Genomic DNA, 27,031 nt, shown 5'->3' with positions numbered 1-27,031 from the left:
GCCGATGAATTGCCAATGTTATGTACGCCATTATTGTCATATGCATCAGACTATAAATTAAATAGTTTAAGTTATTTTCAATGTTAAATGTATGTGATGTGGCAGTACTTTTTTAAATAAATACAAGTACATGCGTCATTTGCACGATTGAGTTAAAATTTATAATAGGTTAGCGTTTTCAAGACAGGTTTGTCATAGCACCAACATGAAATTTAAAATTGGCGGCGTGCGTTTCGTTTTAACAATTGAAGGTATTTCGTGAAAGTCACAGAACAGAGTTTGGCTTGTTTCAAATGAGAAAGTTTAAAATTAATAACAATAGTATAGAACGCCGTGGAGAAGGTTAATTAGGTTTTTATTAATTGGCGCACCGTCCCTGTTTATAAAGAATGATGCGTACCAGTTCAAAAAGTATTGCGATAATCTATTCTATGAATTCATCATTGATATCTTCATGAATTCAAAGTCGTCGTGGCCTAAAGGATAAGACGTCCAGTACATTCGTATCTAGCGATGCAACGGTGTTCGAATCCCGCAGGCGCCTAGGCGGGTACCAATTTTTCTAATGAAATACGTACTTAACAAATATTCACGATTTACTTCCACGGTGAAGGAATAACATCGTGTGATAAAAATCAAACCCGCAAAATTATAATTTGCTTACTTACTGGTGGTAGGACCTATTGTGAGTCCGCGCGGGTAGGTACCACCGCCTTACCTATATCTACCGTGAAGCAATAATGCGTTTGAAGGATAGGGCAGCCGTTGTAACTATTAGAACTTATATCTCAAGGTGGGTGGCGCATTTACATTGTAGTTGTTTATGGGCTCCGGTAACCACTTAACACCAGGTGGGCTGTGAGCTCGTCCACCCTAGATGGGCAGTAAAAAAAATAAAAAGTAAGTGGACGACCCGTAAATTCGAGAGGTTGGTTCATAAGCCATATCATTATGAACCTCTCTAGTTTTTTCCTTCTTTCACGTCTGTATTATATATTTTTCATTGAAATAAAAATAAATCGAACGATTCACTTCGACCTGTATCATATAACAAATTGAACGAAATATATAAAACTCAGTTTCACCTCTGCTCAAGAAAGTCTCGTCAAATAAGAACTTGACAACGAATATATATCACTGTAATGATAAATTCTTTAAGTCCAGTTCTTCAACAGTAAAACTCAAACATGACTAGGCGTATATCCGCGGTGACTGGTGATTAATTCAACATGGCCTTGTCAAGGTGAGTGGCCCCTTGTGATATTTTAATAAAGCATTTATTTAAAAATGAACGTATCCGAAAAAGCAAGCAATCCTTTTTATATATATGAAATATTTTAAAGGCAAACGCATCTATTACTGTACTAACTCAACGTCATTCATGTTTCAAACATAAAAATTAGATTGGTGAATATTATCGTCACTCGTACTTATAAAACGGAAGCAAAGATCATAAATATATAAATTTCACAATCCCTCGTACCTACATGTGTATTGATCAAATATACACATTAATGCCCAACTGATAACTCCTAGAAGCAAAAAATAAATACTTAACTAGCGATTGTTGACTAAAGGTGTGTCCGGAGAAGGGTGCGATTTGCAAACAACTGCATACGGGACTGGGCAATGCCCGATAAAGAGGACATCATCGAAATTACGAATGACAAATAAACCAGATAATTTAATCTGTATTATGTTTATTAATAAATAATTAAAATCGGAAATATATTTAAAATATTATTGGTTACGAAGTTTAGATAAATTTATAACGCCCACCCAACCATGTTCAGGACAACTTTATTCTTTCAAAGTATTTTCATAATTTTTTATCACTTTTACTGAACATGGCTTGAAGTTTTTTTAATAATTATGTACAGGGAAATAGGAAAATTTTACTAAAATACTATACATGCTAATGTTATAACAAATCGCAAGTAAACTTTACCCGGAAAATATTACGTAGCCGCCACACGCCTTTACCTATTACATTTTCAAACGTAAATCTGGTAGGTACTTTAGTCATTTTGGTAAGTATATCAATCACTATGACAGTTCGATAAAATATTCTTTTATAAATGTACCATATTCAAGCTCCACTGTTTATTCGCCGAGCCCCCGACCGTTAGTCGAACTATTGTTACTTTAGTGCCTTTATTTATTTTTGTTCGGGACTCGTAATCTTAGAATAGGTAGGTACTAACTCTAACTAAGTAAGTAGTAGTAACCAAGTACCTACTTTATATTTGTAATTTTATAACATAAATAATGGACAGATGCCTTTTTTTATTAATAATTTAGTAACTACTGTGTTATGGCTAACTCCGTAAATCTCGATACTAAAATTAGCCCTTTTGAAACTTCGGGGTGAATAATATAATCATGGTAATAGTCATATGGCGAAAAGCCATTAGGAAGTATCTTTGATATTTTACGATTTACGAGTATTGAAATATTTTTTTTTTTATTTTTTTTTATTGCTTAGATGGTTGGACGAGCTCACAGCCCACCTGGTGTTAAGTTACTGGAGCCCATAGACATCCACAACGTAAATGCGCCACCCACCTTGAGATATAAGTTCTAAGGTCTCAAGTATAGTTACAACGGCTGCCCCACCCTTCAAACCGAAATGCATTAATGCTTCACGGCAGAAATAGGCAGGGTGGTGGTACCCACCCGCGCGGACTCACAAGAGGTCCTACCACCAGTAATTAGTTCATACACCGCCATCCTAAAACCATACACCATAGAATATCATAGGCAAACGGACACGGTAAATAAATTAGCCTTTAATGACGCCAAAAAGTATATGATTCATTTTTTATTTATGATTCGTGAGATATAATAAATAAATAACAATAAATAAATATTTACTAACAATCACGCCACGTTAACTGGTCCCGTGATAAGTTCGTAAAGAACTTGTGTTACAGGCACCAGATAACGGAAATAAATGTAAGATTTTTATTATACACATACACATATTTAATATACATCCATAACCCTGGAAAAGACATTTATATTTATCATACAAATATCTTCCCTTGGCGGGATTCGAACCCGCGACCCACTTGTGTAGTGACCATGTCACTTGCCACTACACCAGACGGCCGTTATCGCTATTGTTCTACTTGACACGGAAATAAAATTCAAACCAGAAAGGTTTCATACATACTAATGTATACCTAAAGCTTAACGAATATAAATTAATTATCTTAGGTATTTTGATTATACGGCAATTGTTGGCAAAGCATTATCTGTGCTTTCATCATACCGTTGACCTTCAGCGTCGGTGTGTGTTCGATAACGTAGCGTGGCATGATCGAGGACGACGCGTCGCGTCGGTCGAATATACGTCACCACCAGCTTAGCACGTAGCGTGGGGGCAGCACCGCCGCAAGAGGTTGATTAAATGAAAAAAACCTGCGCGTACGATGGCTTTGCGCATCACGCCATTCGCGTGGTCCAATCAGAGTCTGAGAATGTGTGGCGCGAAGGCTGGTGCACACTGTGTACAGCGCTCGGCACCACTGACTCGTGACGGTGCCGCTGATTATCACGAAACCGTTTTTTAGTAAATATTTAATAAATATTAGAAATAATAAGATTGTATTTTGCGATTTTTTTTAGTACCCACAGGTTGCATCAGTTGAATTCAGTTGGTATATTAGCAGGATGAAATCATCGCCAGCAAGAGAGATTCATTTCCAATGTAATAGGGATTTATGAAAAAATAATTAAGATTTAATATAGATTCAAATACATCGACCACTAATATTGGTATTTGTTATAATAATGTAACAATGTTTTGATTATCATTTTCGTGATTGTCATTAGTCACTGCGTTGAAAGAAATGGACAATATTTTGGTCATAATCCTATGAGATTTCAAACTAAGTATTACCTAAGCAAAATTGACAGCAAAAATTGTTAAACTAAAATAATAGATTTTACATTTTAATTATTAGAGGTGCATTCTTCCGATATTTTTTTGTCTATTGTACGTACGTAAATTTTCAACTATTTCACTGTTTTAATTATAATAGTAATTAAGTAGCAATTGTTTCTTAATATTACGTAATCAAGACAAACCGACTGAATATATTTCAACTTTTTTTGTTTGGGCTTTTCAATACGGTTTACGAAGTCTATATTATATTTATCGTTGATACATATTTAAATAGACTAAGACAAAACAGTTAAGTTCTGTTTTCACCTGTTTGTCGATCGATTTTCTTTTCTTACTCAGAACAACTCATTACTTTTCGCAGTAGTTTAAATGAAGTTTTTGTTAATGATCATATATTCTGCCAACGCGTTCACATGCTTTTTTTCGACACATAATACGTCGAAGTTTGATTGGTTCGAGTAGACTTCGAATAGAGCACGCAGACTCCCACTCAAAAGACACATCATAGATAGGATGTTCATAAACGTAGGTAGGTACATTAATGGCCCGTTCTATTTTAGATTGGTCATTAATTTGTAGAAATGACTAATTCATTTCATTTTGGTAGACTTGGATCCCTGTTAAATTCCATAGAGATTACATTACAACAACTATTTGTTAATTAACTACACATTAAGCTAACATAGTAAAGTAATAGTTTAACGTAAATTAATTATTTTGTGAAATACTTGTTATGTAAATGGTTTTATGTTGTTAACCAGCAAAGATAATTACAAAAATAAACAAGAGTGTATTTCTGGCACCTCGTGATGTCACTGCCAGGGCGTCTGCCAAGCGTCGACATTTTAACATTCCTATTGGTGTTTTTTTTCAAATCACAAAGACCTGTACGACTATGTTCGTCATAACTATAATTCATGGTTTTTTTTATTGCTTAGATGGATGGACGAGCTCACAGCCCACCTGATGTTAAGTGGTTACATGAGCCCATAGACATCGTAACCAACGTAAACGCGCCACCCACCTTGAGATATAAGTTCTGAGGTCTCAGTATAGTTACAACGTTAGTTACGTCTGCCTACAAGGGCAATAAAAAAAAAAAAAAAAAAAAAAAAAAAAAAAAAAAAAAAAAAAAAGGCTACCCCACCCTTCGAACCGAAACGCATTACTGCTCCACGGCGGAAATAGGCGGAGTGGTGGTACCTACCCGTGCGGACTCCCAAGAGGTCCTACCACCAGTGATTACGCAAATTATAATATCATGTTATGTTTTCTTTCTGGTTTTCATTTCAGGAATTCCGAGACAGTACGTAGTACCTAAACTTGCAAAAGATGATGTAATCGTATTCTTTGCATTCACCGTAACCGGAGGAACTCGATCCAAAAAGTAAAGTGCCAGTCAAATTGTAGTTTAAATGCATTTGTATAGGATTTTGTTATTATAATATATGTCATAAAAAATGTCCTTAAGTGCACGTCAAGCGCATCCAATGGAAATCAACATGTTGGAAGTTCCATCATATTTTTTTTGCCTTTGTCATGTGCCTTATAACATGCTAATCTCCATAACAGCTGAATCAATTCCGTATTTTCTTTTCACTGGTGCATTGCGATAATCCGTGGTTAACTTCGCTCTCACATGTCTATTTTCCAAGTAACCCAATATTTGTTTAACCTACATGACTATTACGAGCGCGTGCTTTCAACTTATCATTAAAGTAGATACATATTGTGTTTTTGAAAAATAGGAATATGTATCAAGTTTTAGTACTGAATTGTTTCAGCAAAACGTTAATGTTGAAAATACAAATCAGGTAGAGGCGATGCTATTGTTTCCCGATTAGTTGCACTTTACCCAATATTTACATGAGTCGGGTTGATTATAATCTGATTGTACATATTAACAATGTAAACCGCACACGTTCTTGTTGAATGGAACAAAATTATACAATACAATGTAGGATTCAATTGAATTGTCGATACTAAGAAATCCAGGTAACATAAGTTCCAGTAATTCGGTTTGACTGCAAGCAGCATTCTTTCGGGAAATCGTTTCAATAAAAAAAAATAAAAAAAACAATTGGTACCATAGACGTATTGGTATATAGAACGTATGGGCCCACCTGATTACCGTGTCGTTGGTATTGTTATCGGTGGTTGGTCATGTTATTTCTGTTCAGAGTAGAATAACCGCAACACCAATGCAATTCAGACTTTAAGTTTACATTTCAAGTTTGGATGCATGTAGTAACAGCTTAAAATCTCATGAACGGCAAACTTGACGTCTATTTCTCTTTACGTCATTAAAAAAAAAAACTCAGGTTTTCATATCAAAAATTGCGTTTAAAAACATGAAGAGTAATAGGTAGTATTATTAAGTACCAAGAAAAGATATTCTATTAATAAATACGTCCAAACTGATCCCAAATAGAACAATGTTCGATGAACTATTAAAGCAGACTTAACAAACTATATCCGGATACATAATAACATCTCCATATGTTTGATGTTTGATAATATTTTATGGAAGCAGGTGTCGGTCACCATATTTGTTTTAGATTCAACTCAGTCCGACGGTTTAGTTTGATGAAACTCTAACCACAATATCAAAATTCCTCTCGGGGTAGGGGTCCTACTACGGGGTATATTTTTCGTTTTTCAATAAAATTGTTGGTACTCGAATACTACTGTTTGTAGAATGGTGATTTTTTTATAGTTACCTTCTGGGGCACTCTGTATACAAGCGACCTTTGAATTCCAAAAAATAACGTACACGGGAAACAAAAATTTTCAACTGTCCTAATTCTGTATTATGTCTGAGAAATCTGCTATAGTCATTATAATGGGTTTTTTTTAACCAAACCATTGAGAAGGTAGTAATCTTTTAAAAACGACTGTAACCAAATCGAAGGTTAGAATGATTAAGCGAAGGAATATTCGATGAACAATCAATATAACAATAAATACAAATATGTTGTCAAAATAAATATTGATATACTACTCTCTATTCAAATACTACGTAGTATTAATTGATAGATAAATTGACCTATGGAACTATTTACACTACACTATTGTTACCAGCCAGGGTTTAGGATAAGAAAATGAACATATTTTATCCGAAGGCCAAATAATAATTTATTAACAGTCATAATTTAGAGTTCACGAAATACCGTTCACACTCCACAGTAACTATTGCACATTGAAAGTCTCACTTCTTTACTTTACTTCACTATTATTTCGCCTCTGATTGTTATTGACTTCTTATCGCTTAGAGCTCTAGAGTTGACATTGCAGGGGCTCAACGTAAATGCGGTAACTAGGTTTAATACTTAGGTTAAATCTTAGATTTAATAACAAAAGATGAGCCGAAAGATTGGTCGCCCATCTAAATAAAAAAAATATTAAAATAGTATTGCTCTAAATGGTACTTACTATCTTCATTTATTTAAAATTACTTTTAAAAAAACCTTTCAAATGTTCTTTAAAAAGTCGTTTCTTCCTTTGGATTTGAAAGAAAGACAAATTAACAAACAAGCAAACAAACACTTTCACATTTATAATATTAGTATGGACTTGGTTTAATCATGGACTATCGCTATTTTTTATTATAGTTTCTGCAGTCACCTCTTCTTCCAACGAGACCAAATTTTAACAATTTGTATTGTTTACGTATATAATCTTCTATAAAATTAAAAATTTATAGTCTAAAAACAGGTGTTCGTACTTGAACAGTCATAAAACGTAACATATTCTTGAACCAGATCCATGCTTAAAATTTAAAGAGAAAAGAAGACTAATAACACAGTCCCGTAATTAGTACGTTGACCTTTATTTAAATGAAGTAAAGCGACAGTAGTCGCTTCGGTACCAGAACGAATTGATACAAGTGCTTATTATCACCATTAGCCGTAGGTACAATATAAAAAATATACATTTGCCCACTTGACGAACAACGCTAGCCGTTGTGTTGTGCAACCAACAACAGTGTAAACACACTGTTATCTGTGATTTTTGCACGTTAAAGGTATATACGTAGGTACAGGTAATATATATTTGATAAATCGTATCGTTTTATATAGATAACGGACTCCTCGTACTTGGTACTAAATCATCACTAATCTAGACATCGGTGGACAAGCTTAAAGTAAATTAGAAAAATCGTATGCGACACGAGATCCAAAACCACGGCATATTCAAATGACTCCATACAAAAGTTATGCAAACGAACCTGTTTGTAAATAAATATGTATAATAATTATGAAAATGGTATAGTAATGTTAAGGAAAATTATTTAAGGCACAGTGCCGTAAATAGAATGCCCCATTAACTTATATATGGAGGTTAAATAGATAGATTTTCTAATCGCAATATATAATTGATTGATAAATTGTAGAATGTATTTGAGGTTCAGATTTAGGTTCAGGTATCTAATGTGTATTGACGTCACTAAATATTTCGATGTCTAATATTAAAACCAGCTCATTGTATAAACCAATTAATGTTTAATGTTAAGCGATATTTTCAATTTTACAAAAAACAAACTGAAGGAAATGAAGTCACTGGTGGTAGGACCTCTTGTGAGTCCGCACGGGTAGGTACCACCACCCCACCTATTTCTGCCGTGAAGCTGTAATGCGTTTCGGTTTGAAGGGTGGGGCAACCGTCGTAACTATACTGAGACCTTAGAACTTATATCTCAAGCTGTGTGGCGCATTTACGTTGTAGATGTCTATGGGTTCCAGTAACCACTTAACACCAGGTGGGCTGTGAGCTCGTCCACATGCCTAGGCAATAAATAAATAAAAAAGTTGGAGTTAATAATTATCTTCACCACCGTAGTCTTAAATCGTGTGTCGGTGAGTTCATCTGATAAGCATCGGAAAATAATTTCCAGGCACAATCTGTTACAGAGTCGGTTCGACGTTTCGGGCTTAATTAATAACAAGTGGGTGGGCACTCTCAATACAGCCGGTGAGATAACAACGTAACGTTAGTAGCTTGCATCTGCACTGAATCACTTCAAAGCCGCACTGTAATTGTGCATTTTGATTAATTCCATAAAGCTTTAAAGGGAAATCGATTTTCCAAGTATAATATCAGATTAGGTGCCCAGTCTCAATGATATTAATTTTTTTACTAACAATATTTCCGTGACCCGGTACTGAAATGTTTCCTCGTATAATATTTCCGAGACATTTTAATTTCAATATTATCATCACCTTCTTGACCTTATCTTCAGTATTTCGTATTTTAAAGTGTTGTTTTGTACTATTTTATTCATTTTAAATAGTGATTAAGAAAGTTAAAAAAAAAAACAAAGTTTCAAGCTTATTTATTCTTCAAGCGATACCATTATTTTTTTATTTTTTATTGCTAGATGATTGGACGAGCTCACAGCCCACCTGGTGTTAAGTGGTTACTGGAGCCCATAGACATTTACGACGTAAATGCGCCACCCACCTTGAGATATAAGTTCTAAGGTCTCAAGTATAGTTACAACGGCTGCCCCACCCTTCAAACCGAAACGCATTACTGCTTCACGGCAGAAATAGGCAGGGTGGTGGTACCCACCCGCGCGAACTCACAAGAGGTCCTACCACCAGTATAATAATTGACGATTGTCTAATAACTTGATTATGATTTGATAGAATTTAGTATAGTGTTGCTATGGTAGAATTGCTACACGTTTAACTGAAGCTGTTTGAATCTGATCATCTCTCATAAGACAGACTTTATACAGAAAAAACCATAAAAGTGTAAAAATTACTATAGCCATAATAATATACTTATTTATTTATATTGATATTAAATAATTCACTCAGGAAATCACACCGTTTAATATTTCATTAATAATTTGTTTCCCATACAATAATTTTATTTCACAGTAATAATTCGATATCATTTATTATAATTATTTATCACTACATAGTATAAAACAAAGTCGCTTTCTCTGTCCCTACATCCATATGTATGCTTAAATCTTTAAAACTACGCGACGGATTTTGATGCGGTTTTTTTTAACAGATAGAGTGATTGAAGATGAGTTTATATGTATAATAAGATCCATTAAATAGTGGAGAAATCAATAATAAATTAGTTTCCGAAGCGAAGCGAGGGCGTGTCGCTAGTAATTACTAATGTACAAAATGCGATTTCCTACATATGTGTTTTGGGAACTTCCTTTACAACAACTTTCACGTGTTATTGTGGTTCGACTTCATTATCTGTCTACGAAACTTCACTCCCGCTTTCGATTAAAAACTAACATTTTTCACCTGGTGAATGATAAAAGGTTCAAAATCTGAATTGGAAAAAAAATATGGAAAAACCGAGTCCTCCCTAATGGACCTCCACGACAAATAAACGCTTATGTAGTGTTACATTTTTTGATCTTTTCGAACAGACCACCCGCATGAGAACATTTATCGTTGCTTGTCTAGTTGCAGGCGTTCGACAAATAGAAAACTGTGCCAGTCATCGTGTTTTATCCCATACGATAACATCATGGGAAACGAACGCTCGAGTGCTCTCCAAAATAAATCTGAATACCGTGGTTATGAGCAACATCAGTGAAATATATTTAGGGTATTCCCACTCAATCCTTTTATAATCCCGGCTCACAAGTGAGCCCGTTCAACCAGTGACAATTTAATCTTTTGAATAATGACGTAGATTAGTTCAACTATTTACTTCTGACCGAAGGGTTTAAATTATTTTATATCAGTTTAAAGCGTAGTCGTTATAATTGTTACCCAAAATAAAGTTGAAATATATAATAATTATTATATAACGCTCGGGAAAATCTTAACTCCAGTTGAGTCCTTCAATATGGAACGTTAAATACCTTTTAATATCCCCAACGAATGAATATTTAGAACGAATTAATCTACGTTATAGATTTAGAAAAACTATATCAGGTTCATAGAAAGCGGTTATCTTAGAGACACAGATAATAAATATCACGTTCTAATATAATTTAATTCTATATTTAGTACAAAGCAATAGCTCTTTTAGACGGTGCCTTAAAATGTTACTAGGTGTTAAATTTTACGATTCAAGCTAAACGATTTGACGAGACTGTCGTCTTTGTAATATAAAAGACTCATTCGCCCTTAAGCTTTACGACTCACGTAAATTAGCTTTTAAGTTTTAAATATATATATAGATATAGATAGATATAACTATATACCTACTACTTATTTATAACTCGATTCATTTTATTGACACACGCATGGTCACTAAGTTATTTCGATTTTACTGGTAATCGTGATCTTACATTATAAGCCAGCTTACACGTGTAATAAAAATGAAACCTGCAAAATTATAATTTGCGTAATTACTGTTGGTAGGACCTCTTAAGAGTTCGCGCGGGTAGGTACCACCGCCCTGCCTATTTCTGCCGTAAAGGAGTAATGCGTTTCGGTTTGAAGGGTTGGGCAGCCGTTGTAACTATACTTGAGACCTTAGAACTTATATCTCAAGGTGGGTGGCACATTTACGTTGTAGATGTCTATGGGCTCTAGTAACCACTTAATACCAGGTGGGCTGTGAGCTCGTCCACCCATGTAAGCAATAAATAAAGAAAAAACAGCTTAATAAGATTTTTAAGGGCACCTTTTTCATTTTCGAACTCTAAATTAAACACAATTTTCTATTTCACCCCTCGACGAACGAATCGAAACCGCTGTATAACCGAACACATATTACATTCATGAAACGATAGACACAGCTGTGACCCATAATGATTTATTAAAAAAAAACGGGGACACAACCCCTTTTTTTAATCCTCCCTCTCCGAGTTTAATGTTGTTTTTTATGGTGAATACTTAGGTATGAATAGCACAAATTCATACGTGAAATATGCTAAGTAGAAGTATGGGAACATATCGACGCTTGAAAGGCAAACGTGACTAAGGGACAATGCGTGAACTTTACAGTAGACTAATAAAATTTAAAGTTGAAATACCTGAAAAAAAATCTATTTTAACGAATCTAGCTGTAGGATTGAAATGATTTTAATAGACTTAGAAATATATTTTTTTGCGCATCGAATATGGCTATTGCCTATCATTTATGTACAAAGCAGTTATTGCCGCTTAGTCACCTTTGCCTTTCAAGCGTCGATATGTACTCGTAAATATGTAAATACATATGTCATTATTTGTTTTATTATCAATATTATATTTTATGGGCAGTTAAGCTCACTCCCTGCATAGTACTAAACAGATACCGAAGGCCTTAGATGCCGCAACGTGAATGCGCCTGCCCACTGGTGATATGGTAGATTGTTAGCCCGCATGAGTAGATACCACAATCCTGAATAATTACGCAACGAAGCAGTTATTCGAATGGTGAGACAGCCGTTATACGTATAACACATTTTAGACCTCGACCTAATTGCTCTTAGTTTACCATGCATCATGATGTCTACGGACTACCGTAAGCATTAAGCGTCAGATGAGCCGTGAGGTCGTTCAAAGAACTATGTAATAAAAAAGTCATAAGACATAACATTACACTGTTCATACCGGAAAGCACGATTTTACCGAAATAAAAAAAAAAAACCCTGCCGGATCCTCCCAAGTGCGCTTGGAACATGCCTTAAAACTAATACTGAAAACCGAGAACTGTATGATTTAAAAAACAAAATAAAAAATGATAATTCTATTACGATTGGATGGGAACAGTAGTAGTAACTGTAGCACGTGATATTTGTACGAATAGTGAATTCGATGATAAATCCATATTAAAATTATAATGAAACAAGTAAGTTATAAAGACACGTTTCCGCAATGTAGCGACGTTGAAGCCAACAAAAGAAACACATGACTACATCATATTATTATCATATCTCTAATATTATGACAATCTCATGGGTTAGATTCAAGAACGAACTGGTTTTTGGTAATATTTTCGTCAAAGCTGTGACGTTTTGCTGTCGTATGAAAGTGAATCATCCGTTACTTCCAAACAATGACTAACGATCATACCTCAAAATAGAATCTCGTTAATGAATGAGATAAACTGTTTTTTTCCTTCTAATATACTATAAAAAAATTATTTCTTTTTATCAAAACAACACGGTATTATAAACAAGGAATATCGTTGCTTCTATTTAAATTAACTAACTAGCGTGATGAAGGTAAACAATGCTGGCAAAAAGATTTAAAAAAAAAAAATTTGAATGAGCAAACTTTTAATCTTGAAAAACATCTGATTTACAACCTCCGCATTGAATGCTTATTTTATCTAAGGACGACATTCAGTGAACTGAATCTTGATTGTTTGTAGATTCCAATCAAGATTAGACTGTGGTAAGTTCGTTAATTTAGTGCAAACGCGACGAGACGGTATTTCCCAGGGGAAGTCGACCCTTTATCCATTACCAAACAAAATGGTTTGTTGCCGTTCACGCGTCTATGATGTACCAACCGTCAATAGTATTTTGTTGTACTTTCTCCACAACTCTCTAATTACGAAAGTTTTCAGAACATAAAATAATAAAGCCAGATCGAACCGAACGTTACACCATTGATGTATTCACGTTAAAATAAAACATTGTAATATTCCTTTACAGTCAGCTCTTAATCAGGACCTAACCTGACCTATTATGCAAGAACTACTGAAATATATCTATCTACCCACAACACAACATGGTACAGGGTTTAATTTTCGGTTGTCCCCAGGGAGGACGTCGTTCGTCCAAATTTATATTAAAGAGTTCGCTGTATCCCCTACCCTAACGAGTCTCAAGGTGAATGGGTGCATTCATGTTGGTTATAAACTGATCTATTCATGTATCCTAAGTAATGATGACTGCTTATTAGCGGATCTTTATAATGAGGTCGGATTTTTCAAATACGGATTCGCAAACTTGGCCATTTCGAGCTTCTGCTGATACCGCGTATTCCTTTCCCATTTCTAGTATTAATATCCTTGCCGTATTTTCTTATCTAACTCTGCATCTAATTACTATGTCGAGTACAAGTTGTGAGGAAAGTGGTAATTCTGCAAAGGTACCCCCGGCTCGCTTATTGCTACTGCAAAGCTTAAAGAGCACATTTCTTTCTAAAGAAGGCGTAAACAAATTCCACCGTTCTGAATACGATTTTGAACTTATAGGATATTATCCCTGCGCATTCTAATATGAACGCCACCATCGAACGTGAGCGAACACTGGATATTAGTTCTCTGGTTACGTGACATCGACCTTTTCTAAGAGTTTATTCACATTAAGGATTTGTCAATTCTGTGTATGGTATACATTTAAAAGTATTTTTTTTTGTTTATTGCTTAGATGGGTGGACGAGCTCACAGCCCACCTGGTGTTAAGTGGTTATTGGAGCCCATAGACATCTACAATGTAAATGCGCCACCCACCTTGAGATATAAGTTCTAAGGTCTTAGTATAGTTACAACGGCTACCCCACCCTTCAAACCGAAACGCATTACTGCTTCACGGCAGAAATAGGCGGGGTGGTGGTACATACCCGCGCGGACTCACAATAGGTCCTACCACCAGTGTATAGATTAAATTAACGTACTATACCAGTTTCATTTTTACTGATCTCTTGTTTAATTTTATTAGTCACCAAAACGTGTTCTTTGTAATAACAGTCATTTGTCCGCCGCCTTTTTTAGTCCCATTAACACTCCGTGGAGTCTACACGTCATTGCGTTTACAAAGGGTAAAAGCTTCTATCTGTCTACTGACATTCTTTTCTTTATGTATATTAAGTGAGTCCGGGCGACGTCTTCCCATAAAAGTCAACGACACTATTCGAGGCTTAAATAGTAATGTAAATATTTGAAAGGATTCAACGGGAGTTTCGTTGTTAAACTGGTCCTTTTTTACGTAACTTGTGAACACTAAACTGATAAAAGGATTATGAGATGATCTAATATAATTCCATAAAATTACCGAGCAACGAAAGCATCTTGATTACGCCACGGAGATTAAAAGTAACGCGGTGGCGCAACGAAGATACGCAACGGACAGATTTATCGTTACGGAAACCAAAACTAATAAAACCTATTTTCAAAGTAAACTCATTACAACAAATAAAACCCATGCGGTTTTCTCGTAAATAATAAATAAATACATTATTACAGCGTTATTGATTTTTATAGGCCAATTTTAGTTGGTCCAATGCAAGATCTTTCTTGCTGTATGTTGGCAGACATGCGACCGTGACCTGCAAGTTATTAAGAGGTTACCGGTACCTATAGAATGTGTAATTGAAGCGTCCATAGTCTAACTTATGAACACGTGTTTACGATCGACTTCCACGACGAAAGAATAATGTGCTATGAAATGAAACCCACAATTTTTAACATTTACGTAATTAATCACTAGTATGAGTACGTATTGAGCTCGCGTCACTATTTAGCACAAGCAATCATACGTTTAAATTTATAGGGTAGGAAAAATGTTAATAAAAAATAAAAACATGTTTTGTAGGTTTAATTGCTTATTGTTTTCTAAGTGCTCGTGTCGCCATTACATTTTCAATGCCAATGTACTATATAGACAAAAAACCAAAAGCGGCCAACTAATCTTTAATTTAGTAATACCTACAATAAGCAATTTGTTTTGGCACTTTATCTTTAAAATAGAAAGAACTAAGTAATTGTTAAAAAATGTACGAAAAAAACCGACAGAAGATTTATGTTATGAAAATTTTTATGGCTCGCTCCCTTTTTCACAAATATTTGTGACTTCAGATAATAAACTCAGATAAAGTAAACCAAAGATCTTGACAGCAATGTAGACAAGGTTATGGAATGGAAGTTTTTTCAAGAATGTTGATAAGATATAATCTGCCGTTACACACCATAGTAAAGATGGAATGAATGCCTTTGTATAATTATATTGTCTTTTGCAGACAATTTGACAGATCCTAAGCGGAACGACACCATTTACTTTTAACTTTTGATCAGAAAATACAGCACACCTGATGATGAAAGGTCATCATAAGTAATCTATAATTCAAAACGCGAGGAACAGTCAAGGGGTGCCTGGCACACAAAAATCTTTTCAAACGTTGTTTGAAGAAAAACGCTCTAAAAAGACTACAGAGGAGGGGAGAGGTTTATAAACAGCAATCAAAACCCTGTCACGCTCCGGTGACTTTATTTATTTACTAGCTGCTACCAGCGGCTTCACCTGCGTAGTGAAGGAAAGGTGTTAATTAATTTTTCTAAAGTGTCGGGTCATGTTTCTAAAGATAATATAACAGTTTTCCGTTGGAATGAGATGATTTTCAGGATAAAAAATAACCTATATTTAATAATATTATAATTTTCTCTATTGACCTAAAACTTTAAGAAACACAGCGTAGCCCGCACCCACTTGAAATCCCTTCAGGTTATTCGATCCCGATTCTGCAGGATAGCTGTCGGAGCGCCATGGTTCCTGAGGAACGTGGATCTCCACGATGACCTGGAGCTCGATTCAGTTAGTAAGTATCTACAGTCGGCATCGCTGCGCCATTTTGAGAAAGCGGCACGACATGAAAACCGTCTCATCGTGGCCGCTGGAAACTACATACCCGACCCTGCAAACCGTCGACGTCGCCCAAAGCACGTCATTACGGATCCTCCTGATCCATTAACGGTGCTTTTAGGCACCACAAGCACCGGTGACCGTCCTCGTCGAACCCGTCGCTTGCGACGAAGGGCTCGACGAGCGAATTAACCCACAGACACAGCCCACTGAGTTTCTCGCCGGATCTTCTCAGTGGGTCGCGTTTCCGATCCGGTGGTAGATTCTGCGAAGCACTGCTCTTGCTAGGGTCAGTGTTAGCAACTCTCCGGTTTGAGCACCGTGAGCTCACCTACAAACGTTAGGGTGAAGCTGAAATAGCCTCCCAAGGATATCAGCATAGGTAAAAAGGTAAAAAAAAAATGTAACACGTGATATTTTCGACGTGAAATAAGGAAAAATAAACACACGTTCACATTTATCTATATATATAAAAATGAATTGCTGTTTGTTAGTCTCGCTAAAACTCGAGAACGGCTGAACCGATTTGACTAATTTTGATCTTGTATTATTTGTGGAAGTCCAGGGAAGGTTTAAAAGGTAGATAAATATGAAAATGCTCGGAATTAAATAAAAATATAATAGCAATTTTGTTTTTCCTTTGATGTGTCCCCCCGTCGGACGGATTCCTTTTGTTTGTTTTAAGTTTATTTTATACAAAAGCTTAAGTATTTGATTTATGGATTGAGGCACTACGAAGTCTGCCGGGTCAGCTAGTAATATTATATAATAGTATGAAAGTATGGATTGCATGGGTAGGTGGTATACAAAACCAAAGCCTATCCGGTGTCACTAATTGTCGTGTCTATAGACATCATAACGTACACCAACAGCTTTTTTCCACTACCCATTGGCTGGTAGCCTAAAAGACTTTTCCAGCTACGCGCGGCGCGTGGGTAGATGAGCTCACAGGGTCAACCTGAAGGAGTTTGCTAACACTAGCCCTAGCACGCATTGAGGTATGGTTGAGGGTACCCCAAGCAGCCATGATTGAATGGTACAAGACAGCTGATACAGCAGACATGATTGATACAAGACAGCGCGGTATACGTGCGGCCTCACAATGTAGGGTATATTATATTATTATATCAGCACCGATGCAAATGGAAGAATTATTATATTAGCACCGATGCAAATGGAAGAATTTGTTTCGAGCCCTACACCCCAGCAAAAGATAGGAAAGAAAAAAGAAGAAGACCACCAATAAACGCCAGTTGGCGATTACAATAAGTTCGTGTGATATTGAAAGAGCGCTGCTGCCCATTCTATAGTTATTCCCTTAGTGGTATTTTACGATAGCTACGAACACGAATGGAATAGTGCTATTTTAGGCTAATACCACACAACCGAGTTATGAAAAACATCGATGTCTCGTCTCGCGCGTCACTTTACGTAATTCTGAAAAAAACCTTCCCTGGGGCACCAATAACTATATCAACTTTCATTACAATCAGATGAATGGTTTAAGAATGTATACAGGACAAACATAGAAAGATTCATTTTTATTTATATGGAAAGAATTTATAATTATTGACATTGAGAAAACATTTAAGTCGTCGTGGCCTAAAGGATAAGACGTCCGGCGCATTCCTATCTAGCGATGCAACGGTATTCGAATCCCGCAGGCGGATACCAATTTTTCTAATGAAATACGTACTTAAGAAATCTTCAAGACTGACTTCCACGGTGAAGGAATAACACCGTGTAATAAAAATCAAACTCGCAAAAATTATAATTTGCGTAATTACTGGTGGTAGGACCTCTTATGAGTCCGCACGGGTAGGTACCACCACCCTGCCTATTTCTGCCGTGAAGCAGTAATGTGTTTCGGTTTGACGGGTGGGGCAGCCGTTGCAGCTACTATACTGAGACCATAGAGCTCATATCTCAAGGTGGGTGGCGGCGTTTACGTTGTAGATATCTATGGGCTCCAGTAATCACTTAACACCAGCTGAGCTGTGAGCTTGTCCACCCATCTAAGCAATAAAAAAAGAAAAAAATGTTTATTGTGTCCATTATGTATTGCTGTAACTACACAACAAATTTGTACTTCAAGGTTACAAAAGTGAATTGAAATTTGTCTTTGGAGTAATGATAATTTTAATTTTGTATATTTTAATCTTATCATGTAAGTTGCATGTTCACTTTGAAAAATATTCCAAATGTATTTGTTTTTTACTGTCTTTTGGTTTTTAAAATAATGTAGTATTATATATAGTATTATAGATCTCGCGGACGATCTCCAACACGATGGACCGACCTCATAAAATCTGTTACTCACTCCAACATAAATGCTTGCTCTCACTCTGCGAAACATCGTGCCACATGGCGTAGCATCGCGAGAGCATCGGTATCGCAGGATCCGACTGATGCATGACCACGACCACTCTGTCAAGAGTGTACGAATAGGAAGGAAGAATATTTAGTATATGTGTCTCCGTCACTCAAAATATGAATGTTCAAAAAACTACCTGTAAATAATGAATTATAGCTTGTTTTTCTTTTGTATATGCAAATATATATAATACTACTGATGTGGTAGCCCACAGCTACAAAAGTGAGAATTTCATTGCAATAGGGATTTCAACAGTTCTTACTTTTCCAAATTGCAATGCACTGTATAGAAATAATTTGTATTACAATTTTTTCTCCTTATTGTGGAAGAATATTACCCATAATACCTGACTTTGATTACCCATTCCATCTGTAATATGTACATCTATTATTAATATGATGGTACTGTGCCAGATACTAAATCTGCCAACAACTAATGCAATGTTTCAGCTTTGATTGTAAACAACCTTTAATCACAAAGTATACGAGTTTTGCTTTTAATATACTAGATGACAAAAAAAAAGTTATATCAAGATACAAACTTTTTTTTTCTAATAAAAAGTGAGTAAAAATTACATAAAACATTAAGTATAATCTAATAACTTTTAAAAACTTGTAGAAATTCTAACAAAATCCTTCTAGATATTATGTTATGACCTTCACTAATCACCTATCACCAAAATAAAGTCAATGAATTTAGTAATTTCTTGTTATTTTAATACTGATCTATTATCATATTGGATCTGATATGGCGTATCCTAACTTTAGAAGGTTATTTTCTTTAAATTTCGAATGAAAGTCCATGATAAGACAAATTATAAATTTCCAACGACATCAATTCCAGATGTTTAAATTCTAACTGAAATTTACTCTTCAACAACAGCATCCAATTTTCAAAGTCCATAAATAAGTAAAGCAATTATTATGGACTGGTACCGTAGAGGTCAAGGTAAACGATGAGGTATATTTTTGTTAACTTACCGGCTATAGTCAATCTGTCCATGTAGTTGATGAGGTTAACGAAGCATAATATAGAGACAGTCATATATTGTGAGAAGGTCACTTCACGTAGACTGTTATGTCTTCTCGCCTGTTTCTCCTGTAGAAGTGCCGTCGCCGAATCATTATCACCGTTTATAACTAACTGCTGGTTCGAAGTGTTCGGTGTTATACCACGAGGGTCCATGATTACAAGAGTTTCAAGCACTTTCAAATTCCACGAGAAAGCGACCGCTTTCAGGAATATTTATTAACGAAATGTCTTCAAACTTGTGGTTAAAAAGTATACTTTATATTAAATCGATACTCAAAACAAATAATCACAGAAACGTTAATCATCAGCTTTAGGTCTTAGATTCATTTCTATTTTTATAATAATTTTTTTTTAATATGAATTTAATATTTTTGACGTAATGTACGTTTTTCACATGTACACATCGACAAGAACCGACGTCTATTCTCTCTGGACGTCTGCGACCAAAAGTTTAAACGTAACTTAAAATAGGGATGGCGATGTAAGATCGTCTCTAATGAAGAAATCGATTTTAACCAGATTTTATAAATCGAATTAGCGTAAGCTCTCACAGAATAGAAGAATACAGAAAAACGGAAATTATTAGCGATTAGTGATATTTGGAACATAGATTTACATTTATATAATAATATGGTAAGTCTTATGTACTAAACTTGGGACCTGTGACGCTAAAATTACAACCATCAGCATGACAAGCCAGTATTGCAGACTCAACAAGTCCATCGCAGCGAACTAAACGCGCTTCCTGGTCCTAAAGCCGCACCTTCACTACTACAGGACGTAATAACCCTCCATTGCTATTGTTATTGTTAGTAAAGGGTGTTAGGACTATCAACCAACCCGCCAGTGCAACCCATTTAGATATTTTGTGAATTCCTCGACTTTAAGCCTCTTTTTGCAGGCTTTCCTTTCCTTAGACATATTTTAATAATCTGTTCTCCGAAGACTAAGTATTCTTTGCTGTCCAAGATCTCAGTCAGACAAGATGTAAAGAGGGGTTTCCTCCTCTTCACCACAATACTGAAACTCACATTTTATTGCGACCCATGCGCACAGAAATCGGGGTGTACCGGTTTTAATCCTTCTATAGGCTACGACTAGATTTTCTGCGTTCGTGACTCTAATTATAGCCACGCGCACCATTTTAGTTCAGTCTCGACTAGCCGCAGACTTCAAGCAGCTTGCTGAGATTAGCTTGCCAGTTCTAGTGCAAGTATATTCCAGAATTCACAATACGAACTGTTATTGTAAAGATCGATTTTTGAGGTATCGATCTTTTTTTAATGAGTTTTCAGACATCGATTCGGATCAATTAAACGATGGATCTTTTTGGGGAGAATCACTATTTCTATTTGAAAACTTGACCAATGATAATCTGGGATTTGAATGAATCTGGTTTATGACGTTTATGTAGTAGCCATAGATTATACACTTAATATATTAGAGATTATACACTTAATATATTAGAGATAGATGCGCAACTCTCATTTTTATTTTTGCTTTAGTTAAAGCCCGGTCCAGCAGGCGTCGCTACGGTCGATTATTAGTCTCCCTACCCCCCACCAGGTGGCTTTTTTAGTAATTTTAATATTTTTAATAACTCTCTTTATGAAAAAATCTTATCGTTTAGAATCGCTGAAATTCCCGGTAGTACTTATGAGTTATTAAGGAATGTTTGATTGTGTTCAGCATTCTAATCGATAAGATCTTTTCATACAGAGAGAAAACAGTTTTTTTAAATAAAAAGCTGTAATTCTCTGTAAGCTATTTAATTTCCCTATATTACAAACAATTTTCTGTTAAAAGATTGTATGAACGTACAATTGTATAAAATTTCGAATAACAATAACTCCTCTAGATTAATCCTACTAGCGTACTTATTAACATTAAATCGAAAGTTATCTAAAAGTTAATTAAGTCTAGATAATCAAATCATTCAATGTCAATTAAGTCATTTGTGCGAAATATAAACATGTCAGCTTTCCATTACAAACATAGTAGACAATTTGAATTAAATTTAATAAATTTGTTTCTTAACAATAGCAGTTCTTGCTTAAAGTTGATCGTGACAGATCATGACCTTGTATGAAAATATTACATCTATAAACACTACCTATGCTTCGTCATACAATAATTGTCATTTAAACTAGCATTGTAGAGATAATACACACACTAAAGTGAATACTAAATTATTCTTAGCATTCTTATAAACATTTAGAAATTTAAGAAACGATTAACCCACAATCATGTTCATAACATGTGACATTTTGTTCTGCACAAACGTTTTGTTACATGATTTGAAAAACAAAAAAAAACAAAAAATGTTTAAAAAATGTAAAGATGATTTAAAGTACTCTTAAATATTGATAGTTTGTACTTAATGACACTTATAGTAATCTTAGACATGATTACAATAGTTATACTTTTATTCCCTATCTAAATTATTTCTATTCTGACGTTTCTGATGCTTTAGCTTTGGTAATACTAGATGAAACAAACAGCAGATTGAAAGAAAATCATCTTAAAGTTAATTACATTCATTACAAACCATTAGTTTGCATTTTGTTACAAAAGAAACTGATGTTCGTTACATGCAAATGAATTATAAACATACACATGCAAACATAAAATGTAAATTTATCTTTTAATCCAAATTAAATGTACATTAATATTACATCTAAATAATAGAAAGGGTTTCGAAAATTTTTATTGCACTCAACAGCAGACCAGCATGCAACCCGGCTCATGATAAGTGGTCACCAGTGCTTATAAACTTCAGCAGTGCCATAGGGGTTGCTGTCTATAAATTAAGTTTTAATAAATTATTAATATACTCAAGTCACAAGCATATTGATTTCACTTAATGAAAATGTAAGAAACATAATCATGTTTGGGCATTTTCATTTATATCTGCTCATACAGAAAACACAACTTAGCAAATATATTCCACAGTTAATCTAAATAATTGCAAATAATGCTTTTGAAGACCATTGACTTTTGATCATTAATTAAAATCATCTTCTCGTAGAATTTACAAAAGGTTATTTACAAAAATTTATATCAGTATTTTCATATATTACTAACTTACTAATTACAACTATTCAAATATAATACTATAACTATAAGAACTAAACAACCTATTTTAAAACAAAATTGGCATCAATTTAGTTCTTATGAACTATTTCAATTATTAATTTATAAATTATAAACATATTTAAAAAAAATTAAGATCCTTGTGAGTTCACGTTCCTTGCTGAATCAGTTTCTCTTCTGAAACGGAGAAACAAAGTATCTTAATTATGTAACAAATATTGAAAAAATACGACCAGGAAAAATTTTGTGTTAATGTAATCATACTTACCAATTAATATATTACATAACACGTTCTGGTTCAAATATAGTGCATCAATCTTTTCATGTTTCAGACATTTTAGTGCTCCTTATAATTTTTCCATAAAATTTTGTCATTATCAAACCTTTGTCTACAAAAATAAAAACATTATTTTATATTGGGTAGAAGGATGAACGTGGTCACAGGCCACTTGGTGTAACTTGGTTATCAAACACCAGGAAACAAAACGTGAATGCCATCATCTAACTTTGGATGTGAGATCAATTGTGCTGTATTTTATTTAAACAGGAAATCATGACTGATTGATCATTCCAAAAAACTAGTTCGGGCCCACTTGACAATAAGCATATAATACGCTGAGTTGCAAAACATAAATACTGCCACCCACTCGGGACAATTTTATTATCTGAGGTGTGTGTGTGATAGTACGAGACTTAATACCGACTGTTTTGATCAAAACTTAACATATATGATAGCTAGGCAGCAGAAATAGGAAGGACCATTAGTTGGTGCTAATTCATTTAATTATATTATGAATAATAATTCTGTTAGCAAATAATATACCGGGAAAATAGTGTAAACTCACCGTTATCAAGGCATCCGAAATAGCATTTCATTTTCGATCTTGAGGCATGCTGATTTTTAATAATAAACTTTCTGAAATGAAAATAGTTACACTGGCTTACGAAACGCTAACGTATTATATATATAATATATATATATATAAAGAATAGAAAAAGATATATATAAAGAATAGATATAAGATATAAAGAAAAAAGTATTGGAGCCAAGTTATGTCTAAAGAGAATTCAAAACAGAGTTTCTCAATGTCTAATCGTCTAATATTCTCACAAAGCTAAAAGTTGCTCTAAATTAATACTACAACGTAAAATAACTCAAAACAAAACCAAAAAAAAACGATTTAAAAAATTTAAGCGTTATGTACGACATTTTGAAAACTTTTTTTTTTTTTTGAGATTGTTTTATTGGCCCTGGAGTTTTGAAAACTTCAAAGCAGTGTTTCCACTTACGTTTTTTTTACCACATTTTACCCTAGTTTCTTTTGAATTTATCCCTAAAATTTCCTAAACAACTTTCATAAATCCTTTATATAGAAAGCATAAATAAAATACAGAAAATAAACCACAGCATATTATTTAATGTAGGTATAATAGCCGGCAAACTTCTTGAGCATTTGTTGACGTAGAGGGGGTAAGTTTGCGCATGGTACACTCACGTGCAAAAACATTATTTACGCTGCGTCATAATGCAATTAAATTATTAAAATCAACATATGTATTTATTTATATATTTATTAGAACATCAACAAAAAATATAGGTTAATAATTGTAATAATTTAATCTTGGGGTAAAATAGATATTCCTTCTATTAAGTCAAAACTAGAGCTGTTGCCAGGTCTTGGTTCAGTTGAAGCGAAGCTGGTATTTGTAATTTTTTTTTCGTTATCATAATCTTGACCATCATCATCATCACTGTTTTCATCATCCGAGTCGCCATCATCGTGATGAGTCGACATAGGGCTTATCGGTGTAGTTTACAACTCGGTCGTTCGATCTTCTTTTTTGTCTAATTAATTATTTTTTTAAGATATTCGATTCGTAGTAATCGAATGTTACTTTTTTCAATTACCAGCTTCCGATTATTTTCTGTTTCTTTTTTCATCTGAAGCCTAGCTCTTTCATAATTCGTCGTAAACTTCATTCCGAGCCATTAAAATGTATATCTTCTTTAAATTTTTCGAAGCCTTTCTACGGTACGGAGTTTCGCTGCTTGTTATGTAGTTATTATGATTACATCTTTTTATTACAGATTGAACGAAACTATCCATTCCGGTAACTTTCTTCTTCCCTGATCTTTTCTTACCCGGAGTCCCAAACACGGCGAGCAAGCCAGAGCCTTTAGCTTCGTTAATAATGCACCTAACAGTACTCACTGATCTTTTTGTTGCTTCCGAAGTCTGTTTTACTTTTTCCATATCATTCTTCCCCTGTTTTATAATGAAGCAATATACGTCGTACACAATTTTTCTACCCTTTCTTTTGATTACTACACCAGCTTGTCGCGGCATAGTGTATTTTTTATAAAAAATCAACAAACACTCAACAAATAGCAATGGCAACAGTCAACAAGCAATTATAACAAATAACTTAACGATTAATAACGATAGATTTTTCACTGTACGCAAGCGTACTTTTGGGAGCGAGCGGAATGAGGGCGCGGTGCGGGGCGCAGGGTTCGACTGATCTACCAATAACGCGCTCGATACGATTTCCCCTGCCGTCGCGCCTCACCCTCACCACCAAAGTGATCTAAAATTCGGTTCTGCGCAGTCAAGGTCATTTGCTCAAGATGTTTGCCGGTTACTATATATATAATCTAAACGCCCCCAGAAGATCATAGATCTATAGGATTAGAATTTTCAAGGAAGTCGACGCATTGCTTTTATATTCTTTTGCTGCACGCAACCTAACACTGTTCGGTTCTAAAATTAAGCAATTGTTTGCTGGCATTCCCAACTTTCTATGAAGCAAGCCGTTCAGGGTTTCGTTAGAAAGCCTGTTTCTTTTGTCAGTTTTTACATTTGAGAACACTGAATAATCTTTCTACCTCAGTCTTTGAAGAAGGAACTGCTAGCAAAAGCGAAATGACAATTACAAGGTTTTCGTAAATGAAATTACCATGATAATCTTTCATGGTACATGAAGTACCTGTATATTACAATACAAGTAAGTTCTGGTGACATCAACGAAAATAGGTAAATAAAAATTTGGCGGATTATACTTATTGGGATTCTGGGGAATCCCTAAGAAAAAAGCAGTGGCTTAATCTATGATTTACTTTACTAGAGGGTTACTGTTGAATCAAACCTTCTTTATAGTTTTTATACACAACTCTGTTTTATTCTTTTACTTGTCAACTCGACTTAATGTCATTCTCTCCATAAAATAAAATGTTCATTGTTTTACTTTAATTATCGTTTATTTTAAAATTCACAACAGTTACTAGTATAGGCTTTGCTTTTTACCCCGAAATATCCTAAATCCTGGTATTTTTAAAAATGTCTTTATCATCCAAAATATCAGCTATTTTTCCCTAAAAAAGGGAGAATTCCCTAAAAGTGGAAGCACTGCTTCAAAGTACGCTAACATTTTTATTGAGTCAGAACTCGTATCTGCCATCTAGTGAGTTTATTAGTTCATTAAGGCCAAAACGTTTCAAAAATGACCTCGCCGGTTCCTAAAGATGACGCTAGTTGAATGTTCTTTTCCTTTGTATGGGAGTTGCACCCCCCTTAGTAGCTTTTTGGAATGAATGAAAAATTGTTTAATCTAATTTTAGAAACTACTAATTCACTTTCCTTTATTTATTTTTTGGAGTCAAGAGGAAATCGTCAAATTCCCGGTTAAGCGGTGGATGCGGTAAAAGGGGTATGTCGGAGTTGAAACGACTAAAACCCCTGCCTTTCAACAAACCAACATACGTCGGAGCTTCGAATGAGGCAGAACTTGTCAGGCAGGCAAGAGGTAATGGAAAATGTTTCGCGTGGTGCGCCAATTTTCCTATCACCCTAGACGTCGAATTGGCGGTTATCAATGCCATCATCGCTAGGCTTTTCAGTCCACGGGCTGTCCACATCCCGTTTATTTTGCGCCGCCAACTCATATCCCCGGCCCCCGGTATACCCCGCTTAGTAAGTCACTATATCTACATCGTTTTATTATGTCGTATTTAACAGTTAACCAAACAACGTCTGTGGCGATGTGATAATTGGTAGCAAAATCCAAACGCGACATATCGATTTATAAAACTCAGAGATTATAATAATTTAGTTTCTTA

General features: G+C 34.9%; 1 protein-coding gene and 1 long non-coding RNA gene across 6 annotated transcripts in view; both read right to left on the bottom strand.

Moving 5' to 3' along the window:
* spin (lysolipid transporter protein spinster) overlaps positions 1–20,270 on the bottom strand; it is a 29,472-nt gene extending 9,202 nt beyond the window's left edge. For 3 of the 5 annotated variants that reach the window (XR_016323408.1, XM_028186964.2, XM_028186965.2), the window contains exon 1: positions 19,770–20,266. Coding sequence is in view for 3 of the 5 variants with exons in the window: in XM_028186964.2 (XP_028042765.2) it covers positions 19,770–19,974 (205 nt within the window). In the remaining 2 variants the exon portion in view is untranslated. Of the gene's footprint in view, positions 1–3,274; positions 3,429–19,769 lie in introns of those variants that run through there. The other 2 variants (XR_016323409.1, XM_028186963.2) reach the window with 2 other exon arrangements.
* A 1,304-nt stretch (positions 20,271–21,574) lies between these two features.
* Positions 21,575–23,894, bottom strand: LOC149502523 (uncharacterized). The gene is made up of 3 exons (XR_016323406.1): positions 23,760–23,894; positions 23,183–23,303; positions 21,575–23,091 (listed from the first exon to the last, which is right to left on the bottom strand). It is a non-coding gene; the product is annotated as an uncharacterized LOC149502523 (long non-coding RNA).
* Between the last annotated feature and the right edge of the window lie 3,137 nt (positions 23,895–27,031).

Source organism: Bombyx mandarina, chromosome 08, assembly GCF_030267445.1.
Source record: "Bombyx mandarina strain Sakado chromosome 08, ASM3026744v2".
Taxonomy (NCBI): domain Eukaryota; kingdom Metazoa; phylum Arthropoda; class Insecta; order Lepidoptera; family Bombycidae; genus Bombyx; species Bombyx mandarina.
The sequence above is the reverse complement of the archived record's forward strand: the minus strand, read 5'-3'. Positions and strand labels throughout refer to the sequence as shown.